The sequence below is a fragment of the Phoca vitulina genome, unplaced genomic scaffold, assembly GCF_004348235.1.
Source record: "Phoca vitulina isolate PV1807 unplaced genomic scaffold, GSC_HSeal_1.0 scaffold3, whole genome shotgun sequence".
NCBI classification, from domain to species: Eukaryota; Metazoa; Chordata; class Mammalia; order Carnivora; family Phocidae; genus Phoca; species Phoca vitulina.
Window position 1 is genome coordinate 81,043,619 of NW_022589706.1, and position 18,664 is coordinate 81,062,282.

Genomic DNA, 18,664 nt, shown 5'->3' on the forward strand with positions numbered 1-18,664 from the left:
AGTCATTTCATTTCAGTTACCTTTCTATCAAATATACTCAGACTACCTTGCAAAAAAAAAAAAACTATCCCATAAAGTATAACTGAAGCTATTTTTGAATGAATAAACACTGCTTAAATTAGGTAGACTCTCACAGATTCTTGATTCTATACCTAACTGAGATAGAAAGTAGCCAGAAGGCTGAAATATTCTGAAGGAAGACCAAAAAAAGAATCTATTTTTTGTACTTTTCCCTATTAAAATATTAACCAAAACATGCTACTAGGACCTGGTGAAATTACTGGCAATTCTCTAAATATAAATTCTGAAAAAAATAAAATAAATAAATAAATAAATAAATATAAATTCTGAAAAACATACATCTATATAACAATCCTTAATTAAAATACTTGAGGGGTGTCCTGGGTGGCTCAGTCAGTTAAATGCCCAGCTCTTGATTTTGGCTCAGGTCATGATCTCAGTATCCTGAGACTGAGCCCCACGAGGAGTCTGCTTGAGATTCTCTCCTCTCCCTCTGCCCTTCATCCCGCCTGCACGTGCTCTCTTGCGTGCGTGTACGTGGGTGCTTGCATGTTCTCTCTCTCAAATAAATAAATAAGATCTTTTAAAAAAAAAAAAATACTTGAAATAATACTTGCCATCACACCCAAAGCTATAGGACAAGACTTAAATAACTAAAGAAACTAAGTACCATAAATTAAATTTCACTCAGAACTATAAGGAATCTTACCTAACTGAAGATGGAACAATAAAATTCTGAAGGGCAAAAGGGAAGTTCCTGATAGGCTCATGTCTCAAGGAAAAGATAAAAAAAAAGGAAAAAAAAAAGGTAACCAGGGGAACAGCATATGCCCTCAGATATAGCACTTACAAATCAAGAGTTGGCCAGGAAAATGCTTTCATTTCTGGTAGAGTAAAATCTAAAGGACAGGTTAGTGCTTAGAAACTAAACTTGCCATCAGTCCCAAATAAATATGTTTCAATTATATCTGTGAACAAAATACATCTCAGAATCTGTTTAAATAAACCTTGAAAATGTTTGTTCTTTTCAAAGACAGAGGAGTCAAAGAAAATTAAATAAACATGTGTATAACAAACAAGAGAGACAAAAATGGAAAACACTCTTTTTTAAAGTGTAAATTCAGCCTTGAATAATATTTTGCTATTTGAGAACTAGATTCGAAGTTCACAAAAATGTTTTCAATTGTTTTTACCATAAAGAAGTTTGTCGACCATCCCAAGTTCAAAATATTGCCAAACAACTTGAAACAAAGTTTTTATACCATTAATTATAATTTCCACTTGATGGTAAAAGAATATATCCATACCTCCATTTTAGCATTTGTCCACCGAGGTACTTCTACAACCATATTAAACAAATTCTGCAGTTAAAAAAAAAAAAGAGATAATTTTGAAAATTTTACCTATCCTTTATCACTTATCTTTTGTGCAAGAATGCTGTAGTTTCTTTCCCCACAAAAACGTGTGGAGACTACATCATACATCTGCATATGCCTTAAATTTCTTCTGAAAAATTAGATAAGTTATCTACACCACAGCAGGATTTAAGCCATCATGTCACATGAACACTACTGCACTGATAGAAGTTGCTATATTTCACCTTCACAGTGTAGTGACAGAACTAGAATGGAGTCAGGTAACTTGTTTCAATTTTTATTTTCCAACTAAAACAGAAGTGAGAGACAGGGTCCATCATGTAAGCTAAAGTCTCATTTTTCCAACCTGTAAAGTAAGTGTAATAATCTGTCCTACTCACTACACAAGGTTGTAATAAAGATCAATTATATAATTTAAATGAAAATACACAAAAAATTATGAAGTAAAATATTTTGAAAATCACAAAGCAATATTTAAAGACAAGTTATTATGATCATAATGTAAAATTAAGGCGTTTGGCATAGGTAAGTATCAAGTTTAAAAAGAGTCAGACTGATGCCTTTCTACACTTAGCTTATCTAGGATTTCTGATTCCCTAAAGTTACAAAAGGACCACTGCTTTTTTTTTTTTTTTTTTTTTATCATTTTTGAACTTTGCAGAGTATTTAAAGCAAAAGAGACTCTAGGTCAATGGTGAGTAAAAATAACTGTCTACAGTACTTAGGAATACAAGTTTATAATTTCCTATAGTTTAGGCCTTACAAAGAGGAAGTCTCAAGGTTAAAGTTGACTTGCATGCCACTTGGATATCAGTAACTAACAACTTACCATCGGAAAGTAATGGTTTAAAACAGGGCTACACCAAGTGTGGCCAAGAACCAGAGCTAATCTGCAAGTTCACTGCTACTGGTTCATTTAGAAACATTTATAGCAATTTGATGGAGTCATTTTTAGGTGTACTGAACCTTGAATTACACTTCCCTAATAATTCATTTTTATTGTATTTTTAAAAGTATCAGTTCACAATAGATCAGAAATAAACCAAAAAACGAATCCTTTAGCACCGATCATCTGAGAAAGCAGTGATTAAATACACTTATTCTCAATTGTGCTATGCATCAAAATCACCAGAAGAGCTTTGGTCAATTAAAAAAAAAAAGGTTTTGTAGAGCCCACCTCCCACATACTTGAATTCAATAGTTTTAGGATGGAGCCAGGGCACTGCTTATTTTTAAAAGCTCTGTAAGCAATTTTAATATGCAGCCAGAGTTGCAAACCTCTGGCTTACAGCACTGCTAAACAATATCTGGGGGCTTAGTGAAACATGTATGCTATTAATTCAAAGAATGCCATTTACACAATTAAATATAAATATAAATTGAGCCACAAAAGTAATGATGGTTGTTAAGTTTTTCTAGTTAAGACTAAAGTTTACCAATGACAGAAATGCATATCCATGACGAAATAAAGAACAAAGCCAAGAATGAGTTCTCAACAATTGCTCCTTAGAAGTATGTCTCATACCTATCTTAGAAACCTTATACACAGTCTTGCTGTTATGTTTCATTTTCTATGCTCTTTTATGAGGTACCCCAGCACCTGCTTAAATATGTCTCAAGTAGCTGTTAAAAAGAAAAACCTAAGTAAATGGCAGATGTTCACATAATTTATTCATCCCTGAAAGCCTGGCTATAAGAGAACAAATGCATACAGATGAATCCTCAGAGGTGACAGAGAAGACCAGGCTAGTCACAACTGTTTTACACAATGACACCCACCAAAACCACTCACAGAGACTTGAAATAGGCCAAAAGAACAAAAGATAAGGTCTGAATTTTAAGCCTGCAAACCATCTCTCCTTCATCACTTGTTCCTGATCTCTGAAGAGCCAATCTCCAGCCTGCTTTTCTTCTCTCCAGCTAAAATGCATATTACCTGTAATTTTTTAAAGCCAATGTTAGTCTGGTTCTCCTAAGATTACTGTTAATTATAAATCAGTAATGGTCTGCTGAAATTTACTGGAAAATCACAAAGATACGAGGGGACACATTTCAAGTGAGAAAGCTGGGTACGAGCAAGAACCATTTACCTCCTCCTTCAGGGGTTTTCTTTCTCTACACTTTTCCCTTCTATTTTTATTGCAAAAACCAAAAAGAAAAACTCATTAAAATATGAAAAAAGTCAGTAAATTTTATATACTTTGGGAAAAAATGGGAGGAAATCACCATTCTTTCCTCTAACTCTTAAAAGATCAAATAAACTTTGCACAGCAAAGGCAACAAAAGCAAAAATAAACGAGCTAAACCATCAAACTAAAACCTTCTGCACAGCAAAGGGAACAATTAACAACATAAAAAGGTAACCTATAAATGGGAAAAAATATTTGTAAGTCATATATCTGACAAGGATAAATATCCAAAGCACAAAGAACTCATGCAACTCAACAGAAAAAAAAAAAAAATATGTATCTGATTAAGAAATGGGCAGAGGGGGCCCCTGGGCGGCTCAGTCAGTTAAGTGACTGACTTGGTTTCTGCTCAGGTCATGATCTCAAGGGTCCTGAGATTGAGCATGGCGGCAGGCTCTGCATTCAGCAGGGATTCTGCTTGGGACTCTCTCCCTCTGCTCCTCCCACCATTTATGTGAGCACATGCATGCACGCTCTCTTTAGCTCTCTCAGATAATCTTTTTTTTTTTTTTTTTTAAAGATTTTATTTATTTGACAGAGAGAGAGACAGTGAGAGCAGGAACACAAGCAGGGGGAGTGGGGAAGGGAGAAGGAGGCTCCTCGCTGAGCAGGGAGCCCAATGTGGGACTTGATCCCAGGACCCTGGGATCATGACCTGAGCCAAAGGCAGACGCTTAATGACTGAGCCACCCAGGCGCCCCTCAAATAAATAATCTTTAAAAAAAAATGGGTGGAGGAACTGGATGGATGGTTTTCCAAGAGACACAGTCAAAAGGTACATGAAAAGGTGCTCAACATCACAATTACCAGAGAAATGCAAATCAAACCACAGTGAGGTTATCACCTCACACCTGCTGGAATGGTTGTCATCATCCAAAGACAAGAAATAACAAGTGTTGGTGAGAATGTGAAAAAAGGGGAATGCTTGTGCATAGTGGGTGGGAATGTAAATTGCTGCAGTCACTACAGAAAACAGAATTGCAGTTTTTCAAAAAAAGAAAAACAAAGCTATCATATAATCCAGCAATCCCACTTCTGGATATTTATACAAAGAAAATGAGGGGCACCTGGGTGGCTCAGGAGATTAAACATCTGCCTTTGGCTCAGGTCATGATCCCGGGGTGCTGGGATGGAGCCCCGCATTCCTCTCCCTGCTCAGCAGGAAGCCTGCTTCTCCCTCTCCCTCTGCCTGCCACTCTCCCTGCTTGTGCTCTCCTGCTCTCTGTCAAATAAATAAATAAAATCTTTAAAAAAAAAAAAAGACAATGAAAACAGGATGTTGAAGAGATATCTGCACTCTCATGGTCATTGCAGCACTATTCACAATTGCCAAGATACAGAAACAATCTAAATGTCCGTCAATGGATGAAAAGATAAAGAGATATGCTTCATATATACAATGGAATATTATTCAGCCATGAGAAAGAAGGAAACCTGCCATTTGTGACAACCTGAGTGGACTGTTAGGGCATTATTCTCATTGAAATAAGCCAGAGAAAGACAAATACTGCATTGTACCACTTTTATCTGGAAGGAAGGGACGGAGGGAGGGAGGGAGGGAGGGAGGAAAGAAGGAAGGAAGGAAAGAAAAAAAGAACGACCGAGAGAGAGAGAGAGAGAGAGAGAGAGAAAGGAACGAACTCACAGAAACAGAGAGTAGAAAAGTTGTTGCCAAGGGCTTGGGGTTGGAAAAAATGGGAGAGAATTATAAATAAATAAACACACAAACTATAGACTCAAATCAGGTAGTCTCTGACATATGAACCATGTTCTAAGAATTAAATTTTAAGTTGGCTGTATGGACTCAGAATACATTTTTCCTGCCAAAAAAAAAAAAAAAACCTACTTCCAGGTTAATACACAAAGTCTCCATGAACCTATAAAGCCTCGAAGCCCTCAATATCTATTCACCCCCATCTAAGGTAGTGGTTCTCAAACTTCAGTGTGTAGAGGATGCCCTGAAACACTTGTTAAATATGTGGACTAACCAGTCTCCATCAAGCAGATTCTGATTTAGTAGATACGGAATAAGCCCTGGAATTTGAAATTTTAACAAGCGTTCTATGTTATTCCAACATAGACAGTTTAAGGACCATTTTAACAGACACCAATTTAAGAAAATACAATATGGATGGCAGGCAAAGCTGGTAGGGATTAAACAGCACTCGCAGCTATTTCTGGAAGTAGATTCAAAGGCTGGGGTCCTAAGTTTTAGTTGGAGTAGAGAAAAAATGGAAATAAGGTTAACGGGAAAAGAAGGCTGAGGAAGGTGGCAGGAAAAACTGGCATCAGCAAGATAAAAAGGCATCAACAGCATGAGATGGGATGACGGGCATCAATCAAATGTTCAGGTCCTAAGTCAAGAACTATTAAAGGTTTGACAGTCACATATTTAAAAGATATATTTAGAACACATTTATTTTAGCGTATAGTTGGTGTAACTTTGTTTCTCCTCTATCCCCAAAAGACTTGTTCCTGAATTCTAAAACAGCCCCTCAAACCACCTTTTCCCTTAAAATAAAAAAATGATAAACTGACTAATTCTCATAAAGTACCTTTACTTTAGACTATCTACCATGATAAATAACTTGCTACTAAAATCTGGGTTCATTTCCTGATTCTCTCTGGCTCTTCACTTATAAAATGAAATGGTAAGGAGGTTCCTAGAGTAGTCAGATTCATAAACAGAAAGTAGAATAGTAGTTACCAGGGGCTGGGCAGAGCAGGGAATGGAGAGTTTGTGTTTACTGAGTAGAGTTTCAGTTTGGGAAGATGAAGAAGTTCTGGCGATGAATGGTGGTGATGGCTGCACAAGTGAAAGTATTATAATTAAACTGAACTGCACACTTTAAAAACTGTGGAATAAATGGTAAATTTTATTTTAGGTATATTTTACCACAAGAAAAAAAAGTGAAACAGTAAGATCATCCCTAGCTTCCTTAAACAGATACTAGAAGCAAAAAAAAAAACAGAGAATGCACAGAAAAACCTTGTAGGGGGGAAAACCTTAGAAGCATTTTACAAACGCAAACTATCATCAAGGTCTTGAATGGACAACAGAAGTGACTCACAAAAATAAAAACCTTTAGAGATATACCTCATATTCATCATTTCGTGCTCTCTTTGTAGGAATGCCATTTTCCTATAAAAGAAAAGATGGTATTTGTAATTTTAATATTTCAGCAAAGAATACAGCTGCATTGCAAAGCAGTGAAAGTAAGCCTACTACAGAGACATTCCACTACAGAGGCTACCCAGAAACCTGATTCAACAGAGAACCTACCCAATGCCCAGTTCCTTTTCTCTCAGCATTTGCATCCCCAGTGCCTGAGCATTAAAGTGTTTCATAAAATAAATTATCAGAAAAGCTAAATCTCTTTCAAGTATATTTTCCTAGTTTTTATAAAACAATCAAAGGCTCTGTTTGGTCTTTAAGGAAAGACTATCAGTTTCCAGTGATTACACTTAAAACAGTCATTTCATTATTGAAATGAAACTCTAGGGAGTGTGACTAACAAGCCATGAAAGTACTCAGCTGCACCTCCTGCCTGTGGATTCCACCAAGGTGTGATTACTACACCTCCATCAAGCACTTCCAAATTAAAACAGAGTATGTGATGGGTTGGGAAGAAAAATTATGCCATTCACAAATGCTCACACTTCTATGTAACTTTTACACACCAAAAAAACCACTACTGAAGGAAAAAATACCACATCCCAAAGTACAAGGTGCAACCATTATGGCTGAGGATGGGGGAAGCCTATCCACACAACCACTGTGTGTACCAATCTCCACATGCCCAGAATTCACTGGCTTATCCTGTTGTTATTTTGCCCCGCCCCACTCTCAACTTTGCCTAACCCCAATCTCACATTCCCCAAACCCCATTCTCCTTAGGCAGAATATCATGCCCAATGGGATGCTTCTAGTCCACTCTTTGCTCCAGCTCCACCCCTACCTACTCCATGATTCCCAAAAATGTTAATATTACTATTATGCTAAGTAAACAGATTTTGTCATGGTACACCCCCACATGAAGAAGCACCGACCAACCCCTCCTTCTTTCATTACCCTATTCTAGTTTTATAGCACTTAACATTATTGATTGACTTGTTTTCTGGTTGTCTGTCTCCTCCAGTTGAGTGCGAACGAGATCTCACAGCTATCTAATTCACCACTGCAGCCCTAGTGCCTGGAATGCTGTCTAGTTCATAATGCTGCAATGACTGTTTATTGAAAGAATAAATTAATTAATAAATGAATAAATGAATGCATGCACTTTTGACCAAAAGCGAGGTGAGGTGTTAGGAGACATGAGATACTCGGGTTGGACTGTTCATTGGCCAAAACAAAACAAAACACATGGGGGGAACACACACACACACAGTAAAACGGGAGTTCTTTCTGCTCTGTCTTTGGCTTCCCTCTCTCTCCAGATTATATGTCCTCCTGTCCTGTAGCTAAATACTACTTAGAATTAATGAGCTGGAAGGATTACAGAAGAGCAATTAAGAATGCAACCTTTGCAGTCAGAGCACCTAATTTCATATCCCACCTCCCACCTCAGAGAACAGATCTGTGACCATGGGCAAAGCACTGAACCTCATTAACAAAGTAAGTGTAATAACAGTAGCCCTAGCCGTACTCAGAAAATGCAAGTCAAGCTCTGAGCACAGTGTCTGGATAAGCACCATGAGCATTCAATAAATCTTCACTATTATTTTCCCTGTTTGCCATCATATTGACAGTCCAGTCCTCTGAAGGGCTGGAAGCAGCACAAATCCCACCTCAGTGTTCCATAATCTTCCTCCTGGAAGGATCCTATTCTCATACTAATTCTAATTCATGAAGGAGGCTTACAATCCTGTTATGACAACTCTGTTGTCCTTCTTGACTTCCAACCTAATTCTTTCCTTGAGATGCTTCCAAAAAGCATTTTGTGATATTAGAAGTATATATATTCACCCCCAAAGCAAGTTAAAACAATACCTCTGTTGAGTCCACCTTCAGAGGAATATCATGAAAGGGGGAAATGTAGTGACCAGCTACATTCTCTGCAAAGAAAAAAACAAAAACAAAATAAAAATACAGAATTAAAGCATTAGAATATCCCGTTCTTTAGAACAATTATATCCTTATCCACTTTTAAACTTTTTAAAAAATTGTTTAAAGATTTTTCAAATTAACCTTAACTCTGAATTTAAAGTTTAATTCAACTTTTAAAATTTGCCCCAGTATGATGACCAAAGAGAATACATTCCAAATAAACCGTATTTTGGTTTGCCGAAATAATTTACAGTTGACCCTTGAACAGCGTAAGTTTGAACTTCATGGGTCTACTTATACACGGATTTGTTTTTTAGATACAATACAGTACTGTAAATGTATTTTCTCTCCCTTATGATTTTTTTGTTTTTTGTTTTTTTAAGAGTTTATTTATTTATTTGACAGAGAGAGAGAGAGAAGGAACACAAGCAGGGGGAGTGGGAGAGGAAGAAGCAGGCTTCCCGCTGAGCAGGGAGCCCAATGCGGGGCTCGATCCCAGGACCCTGGGATCATGACCTGATCCCAAGGCAGACGCTTAACAACTAAGCCACCCAGGCGCCCCATCCCTTATGATTTTCTTAATAACATTTTCTTTTCTCTAGTTTACTTAATTGTAAGAATACAGTACATAATACATATAACACACAAAAATGCATGTTAATTGACTGTTTATGCTATTGGTAAGACTCTTGGGTCAACACAAGCCATTAGCAGTTAAGTTTTTAAGGAGTCAGAAGTTGTACACAGATCTTCGACTGTGTGGTGGGCAGGTGCCCCTAACCCTGCCTTGTTCAAGGGTCAAGTGACTTACCTCTGTAGCTTAAAACATCCAAAGCAGAAAAATGTCTGAAATTGACTATCACCCAAATATGAAAAATCTCACTTTTGAAAAGAGATTCATTAATAAGTGATTGGATTAAAAGTGACGTCAATTTCCCTAGGAGAAACCTAGCAACAGAATTCCCAATTTCTGCCTACAATTCACATGAACAAAGATTTAAATGTTCTACCCAATTAAAAGAAAAGAAATAAATCATTGGTTCCCACTCAGTGATAAGGATGCTTATATTAGGGTAAGCTTAAAACAAAAAGGAACTTTAATAATAGAAACTATCTTATCTTCATTGCATACTGAAATGCATATTTTAAATACTTTTAAAAGTATATTATTTAAGGGACGCCTGGGTGGCTCAGTCGGTTAAGCGTCTGCCTGCGGCTCAGGTCATGATCTCAGGGTCCTGAGATCGAGTCCCACATCGGGCTGCCTGCTCGGCGAGGAGCCTGCTTCTCCCTCTGCCTGCCGCTCCCCGCTTGTGCTTCCTCTCTCTCTCCCTACTAAATAAATAAAATCTTAAAAAAAAAAAAAAAAAGTATATTATTTAAATAAAATACAACTTAATATGCACTTTTATTGGAACGCATCTATTTCCAAAAGCTGGGCTTAATAGAGCCATAAAATTTTTTCAGTTTATAATTTCCTAAGTCAGGGTATGTTTTATTTCTGGCCTGCTACCTCTTTGGCATAATTTTCAGATTTAGACTTTAAAAATATTTTAACAAAATAAAACATGGACTGGCTGACAGCCCAATAGCAATGAGTACACGCAGCACCCAAATTTTGGTTTTCAAATACCATTCTCCAATAAAAAAGAACTAGAGCTTCTTAAAGAAGGGGCTGATTCTAAGGCTGGGACAAAGAATATACAAGATAAACCTGATGGATCCTGTAGTACCAACTATCAACCAAGTGCTGAAAGAAACAAAAGGCTGGCGATATGTGAAAAGGAAATGCAGCCAATCTGTAAGAGCTCCCAAAGGCCAAAGCTGGAACAAACTGAGCAACAGATAATAGACTATTTGATTATAAGCCAAAGGATAAAATAAATATACATGAGACCACACTAATACAAATGATTGTGTAAATAAATAAATGAGAGAGAGAAGAGACAAACTCTCCTTATAGAAAAATTCCAGGCAATAAGGCAATATCTATAGACGTCCCCCTCCAAGAAGTAAAGCTTACTGTGCTGCTCCTGAGTGTAGACTGGACTTAGTGCTCACTTCGAAAGAATACAACACAGAAAGGGAAAAACAGTAACATTACAGTAGAGAAGCTTGGCAAACAGTACCCTTAGCCAAGTGATCAAGGTTAACATCACCAGTGAAAAGTCATGTTGATACCACGTACCTCCTGATACGTTGTGATGAGAAAGGTACTTCACTTCTGTTGTATTTTTCCCCCAAACCCATAACCCCAGTCTCATCACAAGAAAGACAGCAGACACATCCAAACTGAGGAACATTCTACACAATACCTAACCAACACTCTTCAAAAGTCTCAAGCTCATAAAACAAACAAGGAAATACTGAGAAATTGTGAGACTGGAGGACAGTAAGGAAATAAAACGACTAAGTGCCATGTGGTACCTTGAACTGGATCCTGGAACAGAAAAATGACACTAGTGGACAAACTAGTGATTCCCAAATAAAATCAGAGGAGTTAATAGTAGGTACCAATGTTGGTTTCTTAGTTTTAACAAACGTACATTGGTAATGAGAGATGTTAACATTAGGGGAAGTTTGGTAAGAGATATATTGGAATTCTGTACTATCTTTGCAACTTTGCCAAATCTAAAATTATTTCAAAATACAGTTTATTTAAAAAAACAAAAACAAGCCATGCTTCAGCCCACTAAAATTAGAAGCAGGTAACTTAACAATGGCCCTCACTTCACCAAAATAGTATTTCTTCTTCTCATGTTGTGTAGGTTTCCTTAGCACTTACTACTAAAGTTCTCCAAGGAAGCTTTTGTTGTTTGCTTTTGTTTGTTCTGCTATACTCTCCACTGGGTCCCCAGCATCCAGGAAGTACCTAGCATTTAGTAGGTATTCAATAAATATATCTCTATTACTATTTCATTTTTCCCTCCAAGCAGTTCATGAAATTTTTCTTTTCCCACTTTAGCAACAAGGTAACTCCTGAAGGACCCATTCACAGGGTAGGATAAAGAAGAGAAAGAGCACACAAGTGGCAAAGTATATACAATCTTGCTATGATCTACAAAGTTCTTTTTCATTAGTTTTTTAAAAAATGCACCTTTAAAAAAAACCTTTGGCATACCATTCAAATTCTCTGCCTGAATTTAAAATCATCTAGGAGCAACACAAGAACAAAATTATCAGTTTGTTGCATGATTATTTACTTTTCTATAAGTAATACAGATACTTAAATGGGTAACATTTATTTTCTATTAAGATATGGCAGTGGGAATTGAAAATGATATAGCCACTTTGGAAAATAGTTTGGCATTTTCTTATAAAGTTAAACATTTGACCCAGAAATCCTACTGTTAAGTATTTGACCAAGAGAAATGAAAACTAATGTTTACAGGAAAACTTCTAAGTGAATGTTTATAGGTGGCTTTATTCAAAATCACCAAAAACTGGAAGCAAACTAAATGTACAAATAGTAAATGGATAAATGAACTCTGCTACACCCATATAATGGTATTTTGCTCAATGATATACTAGTACCCAATAAAAAAGAATGAACTATTGATACACACAACAAAATGGATAAAACTAAAATGTATCATGCCAAGTGAAAAAAGCTAGACTCAAACAATTCCATTTGGATGACATTCTGGAAAAGGCAAAACTACATGCATAAGAAGTAGATCAGTGACTGCCAGGAGTTGAGGGTAGAGGGTGAAGGTGACTTGAGAGACCACATGGAAACTGTTTAGGAGTGGTGAATTGTTCTGTGTCTTGATCGCAATGGTGTTTAAACAAATCTATATTCTATCAAAACTCAGAACTGTTCATGAAAAAGGACTGAATTTTACCGTATATCATTTTAAAAATAAATATGAAGCAAAAAAAAATAGGTTAAGAAAAATATGTATTAAAGTATAAATGTCAGCTCTTGTTCCAATGAACAGTCACCAATCTGTGATTCTTTTCTCAGCTTTAAGTCACAAAGACAAGGTAGTTTTGAGAAAAATACAATCCTTTGGAAGATTATGTCAATTATTACATTTGGGACCCATCACTGTGATGGGAATTAACAATAATCTCAGCTCTAAGAATTCAGGTAACCGAGTAAACCAGGGAACTTCGTTATTACAATTATGGAAGTATAGGAAATTTGACAGAATAGTTAGGCTGCCTTTGTAATTAAGAATAAATGATACCTCTAACACATTGATTTGGTGTTAAACTTCTCTAAAGCTCCAATGTTCTTGTTAACTGGAGACAAGCCCCAACAAACTCAGTAAGATTAGGATGAAAGCATATTACTCAAGCCTGAGGAAAAAATGGGACCAGCCTAAGCTGTGATCACTAAAAGCTAAAGATTTATGAAGTGTGCTGAGGTAGCTATCTCTTTAAATCAGGATCTAAACATGATATTCAAAGACTATGGTAATGCCAATACATGGGTTTAAGTTGTTATCTAACTGGCATCTTGGAAAGTAAAAAGAGTATTAGTGAGTGAATGGTCTGACTCAGATAACTACTACCTACTAGAAACCATCTGGATCACAAAATTGTATAGATAAAAATGTATTAATGAAGAAAAAAGAATAGAAAGGATTATATCTGCAACAGTAAAAATAAAATATGGCTTTAGATGTCAGATAATGAAAATGCTTTGATGGGCAATATACCAAAAACTCACACAGAGCAATGAATACAGAGACCAAGAGCCTGACTTCTAGTTACTGAGCTTGATAAAGTCACTCAATTTCTCTGAAACTTAATTTTCTCATTTTTTTTCCATTAGCAATATGTAATTTAGTTTGTAAAAGGTAATGTAGTAGATGCCAGAATACAAAAGTGCTAAAAAGTGAGCTATGGCCACAGCCTAGATAGGGCATGCACTACATCATCCGCATCAGCATCATCCAGTAAGTACAAAGGCAAAGGAGTCCTCTTGGCATAATCAGAAAGCTAATCACTGACCTAATGCAGAAAGGATGAGAACCCATTAAGTTTTCTAGGGTCAGCGCTATTAGTATGCCAGCATGCTCCATATAAAGAGTGTTAAGACTCTCCAAAGGTAGATGTAAAGATAGATGCTATTTATCCTGATCCTCTGCAAAATGAAAAGGGTAATGTGCATTTACATACGAGTCACAGAGAGATGTGGTATATGCGGCAAGCTCTGGGGCAACACGTACCGCTCTATGAAGAGGACAGAGCTGAAGCACACGGTATAGACAGCCCTTTCTCAGAGCCTCAGAATAAATCGGTAATAAATCCTGAGTCAGAACTTCATTATTCAAAGCTCAGACTGCTCGTGTCTTTAGATTTGAAACCAAGTTATTGCCGCCAATTTGCTTTTTAAAATACCTGTTTTGCTGTTTAAACAAAGCAATTTATGTACATGGTTAAAAACCTGTATCAGTCTCCACCTCTCTCCAATCCAGATCCACTGTCAGCAAAATTTTCCACCTCTTTAACTTACTTGAGGTCTAGTGATTATCTACATCTCTCCAAATAATATATTTGTATGATTAGTTTTTACCTTATCAATTTTAGAAATTATCTACTGATTCCAATTCTAAGAGATAAGTTTAGTTCATTTGACCCCCAACCTATTCCTCTTAAATTCTCTACTGACCAATCTTAACACTTTATAGCTTTATTCCTTGTTCCACCAAACACATATAGTATTTGACCGTACTAACTGGCTTTTTACTTCAGTCCCCTCATCCTTCTCTCTCCTACTTCTTATCTTTTGCACTTTTATTTTTTCATTTCAAGGTTGATAAATGTTCTATAATCACACTGAATTTTCTATGCTCTTCCTATTAGTATAGTTCCAAAATTTTTCTAAGGATAGGAAAAACGTGGTTTGTTAAACAGGTCTCTGGACCTCCCATACCTAGGGAATCAGAATCTTAAGAGAAATCTGGATATCTAGATTTTTAGCAAGGACCCACAAATACTTCTTACACTGAAGTAAGTTTGAGAAGTATTGTCTATGTATTGATTTTTGGCCAAGTATAATGTTATAATTAAATTTCTTCTCCTGTTCAGCTTCTGTTTTGACTTGTGCTTCTAATCATGTTTCTTCCATTGTCAGTCATAATCATATCTATAAATTATTCAAATGCCTCACAGATTCCACAAAGACTATGGAATTCTCTCTACACACAAACAGCTCCCTTTGGAAATCTCTATCCTCTTGCTGCAACATGGACGGGATGATTTTTTGGCATCCTAAGACTTTGCTTCTTTGGTCTCCAGCTCAGATCTGTTTTCTGGATCCCATGCATTCATCTTTTTTGGCTTACTTACTCGTTTTGCAGGAGCATATCCCTAACTTGTGTTCTGTAAGAAAGGATGCATATGAGGTAAATTTCCCAAGTCCTTAAATGTCTGAAATGTCCTTATTTGGTCTTCACCCTAGATTGATGGTTGCCTGGGTAAATTCTAGGAGGAAAGTTATTTTCTCTCAGAATCTTGAAGGCTTTAAGTATTCTTTTGTGCTCATAAGTCAAATACCAGTTTGATTCTCATTCCTTTAAGGTGACCTGTTCTCCCTCCCTCCCCTGCCCTGTGCCCCAAGACTTTCAGGATCTTCTTTATAAAAGCCTCAGTTTTCTGAGATTTTGCAATATGTCTGGGACTGAGAACACTACGGTCCTTAAATTCTTAGATCTCTTCTACTATCTCTTTGATAATTACCTCTCCGTTCCTTCTGGCACTCATGTTAGTCAAATATTGGACTTCCTAGATTAAACCTCCATGTCTCCTCTACCTCATTTTTCTATCTCTTTGACATTTTTTTCTACTCTCTGTAGATTTCTTTACCTTATATTCTAACTTTTCTGGTAGGTTTCTTTACCTTATATTTTACCTTATATTCTAACTTTTCTGTATTAGTTTTCCAGGACTGCCATAACAAATGATGACAAACCTGGTGGCTTAAAACAACAGATCACCATTTGTCTCACTACACCTTCTACTGAGTTGTCTTTACAATTGCAGTATTTTAATATGCCTGTGATTACGTTTTCTTCACAGCTTCCTCTTCCTTTTTAATGGATACAAGAGCTTCTAAAATCTCAGAGGACACTCACTGGACTTTTTAAAAGTCAAATTCTCTTCTACTTCCTTTTTTCTATTTAATTTATAAGATTTCCTTAAATTCATTCATTCGATATTTACTGAACACATAAGTCCTGGGTATACAAATTCCCTGTTCTTATGGAATTTATATTCTAGTGGGGGGGCAGGTATAGAAGCAATGAATATGAGTATGTTCTTACTATATTGGGTACAATAAGCACCATAAAGGAAAAGAAATGAAAGCAAGAAAGGAATGAGTAAGGGAAGAGATAAAATTCAAATGGAAAGGTCAGGGAAGATCTCACTGATAGGTAACACTTCAGCACAGACCTAAATAAAGTGAGGAAGCAGATCAAGCAGATGTCTAGGGAGGAACAGTGCAAGGAGGCCAGGATGGTTGGAACACACTGATCAAAAGGAAGAGTGGCAGGTGACAAATTCAGGGAGGAAGTCCAGTATTAGTCACACAGGACCTTGTATACTGTGGTGAATATTTGAAATTTATTTTGAGCGAAATGAAAAGCCACTGGAGTTTGGAGCAGAGCCTGGACGTGATCTGACTTACATTTTAAAGGATCAAGGTGACTTCTGTGTGGAAAGCAGACTACAGGGGGATCAGGGTGGCAGCAGGGGGGAGAATCAGGAGGCTACTACAATTGGTCAGGTGGAAGATGGATAAAGTGGCAAGGGTGGAAGTGGAGAGAAGTAACTGTCTTCTGGATACACTTCAAAAGCACAGCTGAGGGGCGCCTGGGTGGCTCAGTCGTTAAGCGTCTGCCTTCGGCTCAGGTCATGATCCCGGGGTCCTGGGATCAAGCCCCACATCGGGCTCCCTGCTCAGCGGGAAGCCTGCTTCTTCCTCTCCCACTCCCCCTGCTTGTGTTCCCTCTCTCACTGTGTCTCTCTCTGTCAAATAAATAAAATCTTAAAAAAAAAAAAAAAAAAAGCACAGCTGAAGGGAGAAACTACTGAATTAGAAGTGGGGTTAAGAGTAACAAAGGCACCAAAAATGATTGTTGAGTTATTGGTTACAGATGTGAGGACAGAAAGAAACAACCGAGTGGGCAGAGGAATCCGGAGGTCTGTACATGGTAACCTTGAGATGTCTCTGAGACATTTAGGTGGGAAGAGAGAATATGTTTACTGGATGTGTCAATCTCGAGTTCAAGAAGAGATTCAGGCTGGGGGCACCTGGGTAGCTCAGTCAGTTAAGCGTCTGCCTTCAGCTCAGGTCATGATCCCAGGGTCCCGGGATCGAGCCCCACACTGGGCTCCCCGCTAAGCGTCTGCCTTCGGCTCAGGTCATGATCCCAGGGTCCTGGGATCAAGCCCCACATCGGGCTCCCTGCTCAGTGGGAAGCCTGCTTCTCCCTCTCCCACTCCCCCTCCTTGTGTTCCTTCTCTCGCTGTCTCTGTCAGAGAAATAAAATCTTTATAAAAAAAAAAAGAGAGAGAGAGAGATTCAGGCTGTTGCAAATCTGGGAGGCATAGATGGTATCTAAAGCCACGGGGCTGAACCGGATCACCTCGAGCAACAACTACAGTCAGCAAACTTTGGCCCATGGCCTGTTTTTATTTGTGTAAATAAAGTTTTCTTGGATCAAATCCATATTCATACTTTTACTCTCCCTGGTTACTTCCGTGCTACAAAGGCGGAGTTAAGTAGTTGTGGCAGAGACCCTACGGCCTGCAAAGCCTACTATTTACTATCGGGGCCCTTTACGGGAAACATGAGCCAACCCTAGCCTTGGAGAGAGAACAGACAGAGATGTGGGCTAAGTACTGAGCCCTGGGGCATTTCAAAAGTTCAGAAATCCAATGATCCAGCAAGGAGACTGCTAGAGAAGCCATCAAAATCAAAGAGAGTGTTGTCCCAGAGACAAAAAGAAAAAAAAAAAAAGTTTCAAGGAAGACAAAAGATCAACTGTGAAAAGTTCTGGTGATAATTCACGTAAGAACTTAAAACTGATCATTATATTTGTCACATGCAAGTCGCCTTTTGACAAAAGACTTTGGTAGAGTAGCAGCAATAGCAGTAGGAGGGAAAGCCTGACTGAAGGTGATCTTTGACAATTTGGTTGATATTTAAGAGTAAGAGCCTAGAAAGACTGATGTGTACACAGGAAAGTCTTGTTGAAGGGTCAGCTTCCCGTGGAGACACAGGGGTAAGAAGTTGGCTATTACACTGGGGGCTTCCTAAGTGAGAATGCAGAGGGCTCTGCTGGGGCAGCAACACCAGCGGGTTGTTCTACGTCTCTCCACTTTCCTCAATTTCTGTAGAAGAAACCAACCAGCCCATTCCACAAGCCCCAAGCCTCCATGATAAACATCTGTGTGCTATTCCATAATAAAACTTACATCAACCCCCTGTGTAAGCTCCACTTCCCGCTCTCACCCTCTCTCCTATTGAACATCAGCACACCCACAACCACTCCGAGGTTCTGCACAGCAGTTTGGCTTCTTTTTATTCTATACACCCCTCAGCACATACACTTACACGCTGGGACTTCCTCCAAGCTGTTTCATCAATAACCATACCTCTGCCTGTTTTTATGTTCTATAAATATTTTGAAATCTCCAGCTCTGATGGGTCCTCCTTATTCATTGTTTTAGGATTCTCCTTTTTTATTCACTTACTATCACTGTAAAAGGATATTCACTAGGAGGCAGATCAAACAACTGTAGTCACCCTGCCATTTTGTCTCAGTATTTCGCTTTGTCAAAAATAATAAACTAATGAATTGTTTCAGGCCCATCAATATATACTGGACATGGCCAAACTGTGTCAAAACTTTCCCTTCGACTAGACTGGAATGAGATTTTATTCTATTATTTTGTAAATTACCTACGTTTTTCTCTCATAACAGCAAACTGTATTAGGACCAAAGTTTATTAATGGTATTAGCAAGTGAGAAAGTTGAATGGAGTACAAAACCTGTATTTGATAATATGTG

At 37.7% G+C, this 18,664-nt stretch overlaps 1 protein-coding gene across 3 annotated transcripts in view; it reads right to left on the reverse strand.

Annotated features, from left to right (window-relative positions):
• PPA2 (inorganic pyrophosphatase 2) overlaps nucleotides 1-18,664 on the reverse strand; it is an 86,306-nt gene that overhangs the window by 63,037 nt on the left and 4,605 nt on the right. For 2 of the 3 annotated variants that reach the window (XM_032400937.1, XM_032400934.1), the window contains exons 2-4: nucleotides 8,577-8,641; nucleotides 6,684-6,728; nucleotides 1,329-1,382 (exon numbers count right to left, since the gene is read on the reverse strand). In XM_032400937.1, coding sequence (XP_032256828.1) covers nucleotides 1,329-1,382; nucleotides 6,684-6,728; nucleotides 8,577-8,641 — 164 coding nt within the window. The remainder of the gene's footprint in view (nucleotides 1-1,328; nucleotides 1,383-6,683; nucleotides 6,729-8,576; nucleotides 8,642-18,664) is intronic. The other variant, XM_032400935.1, reaches the window with a different exon arrangement.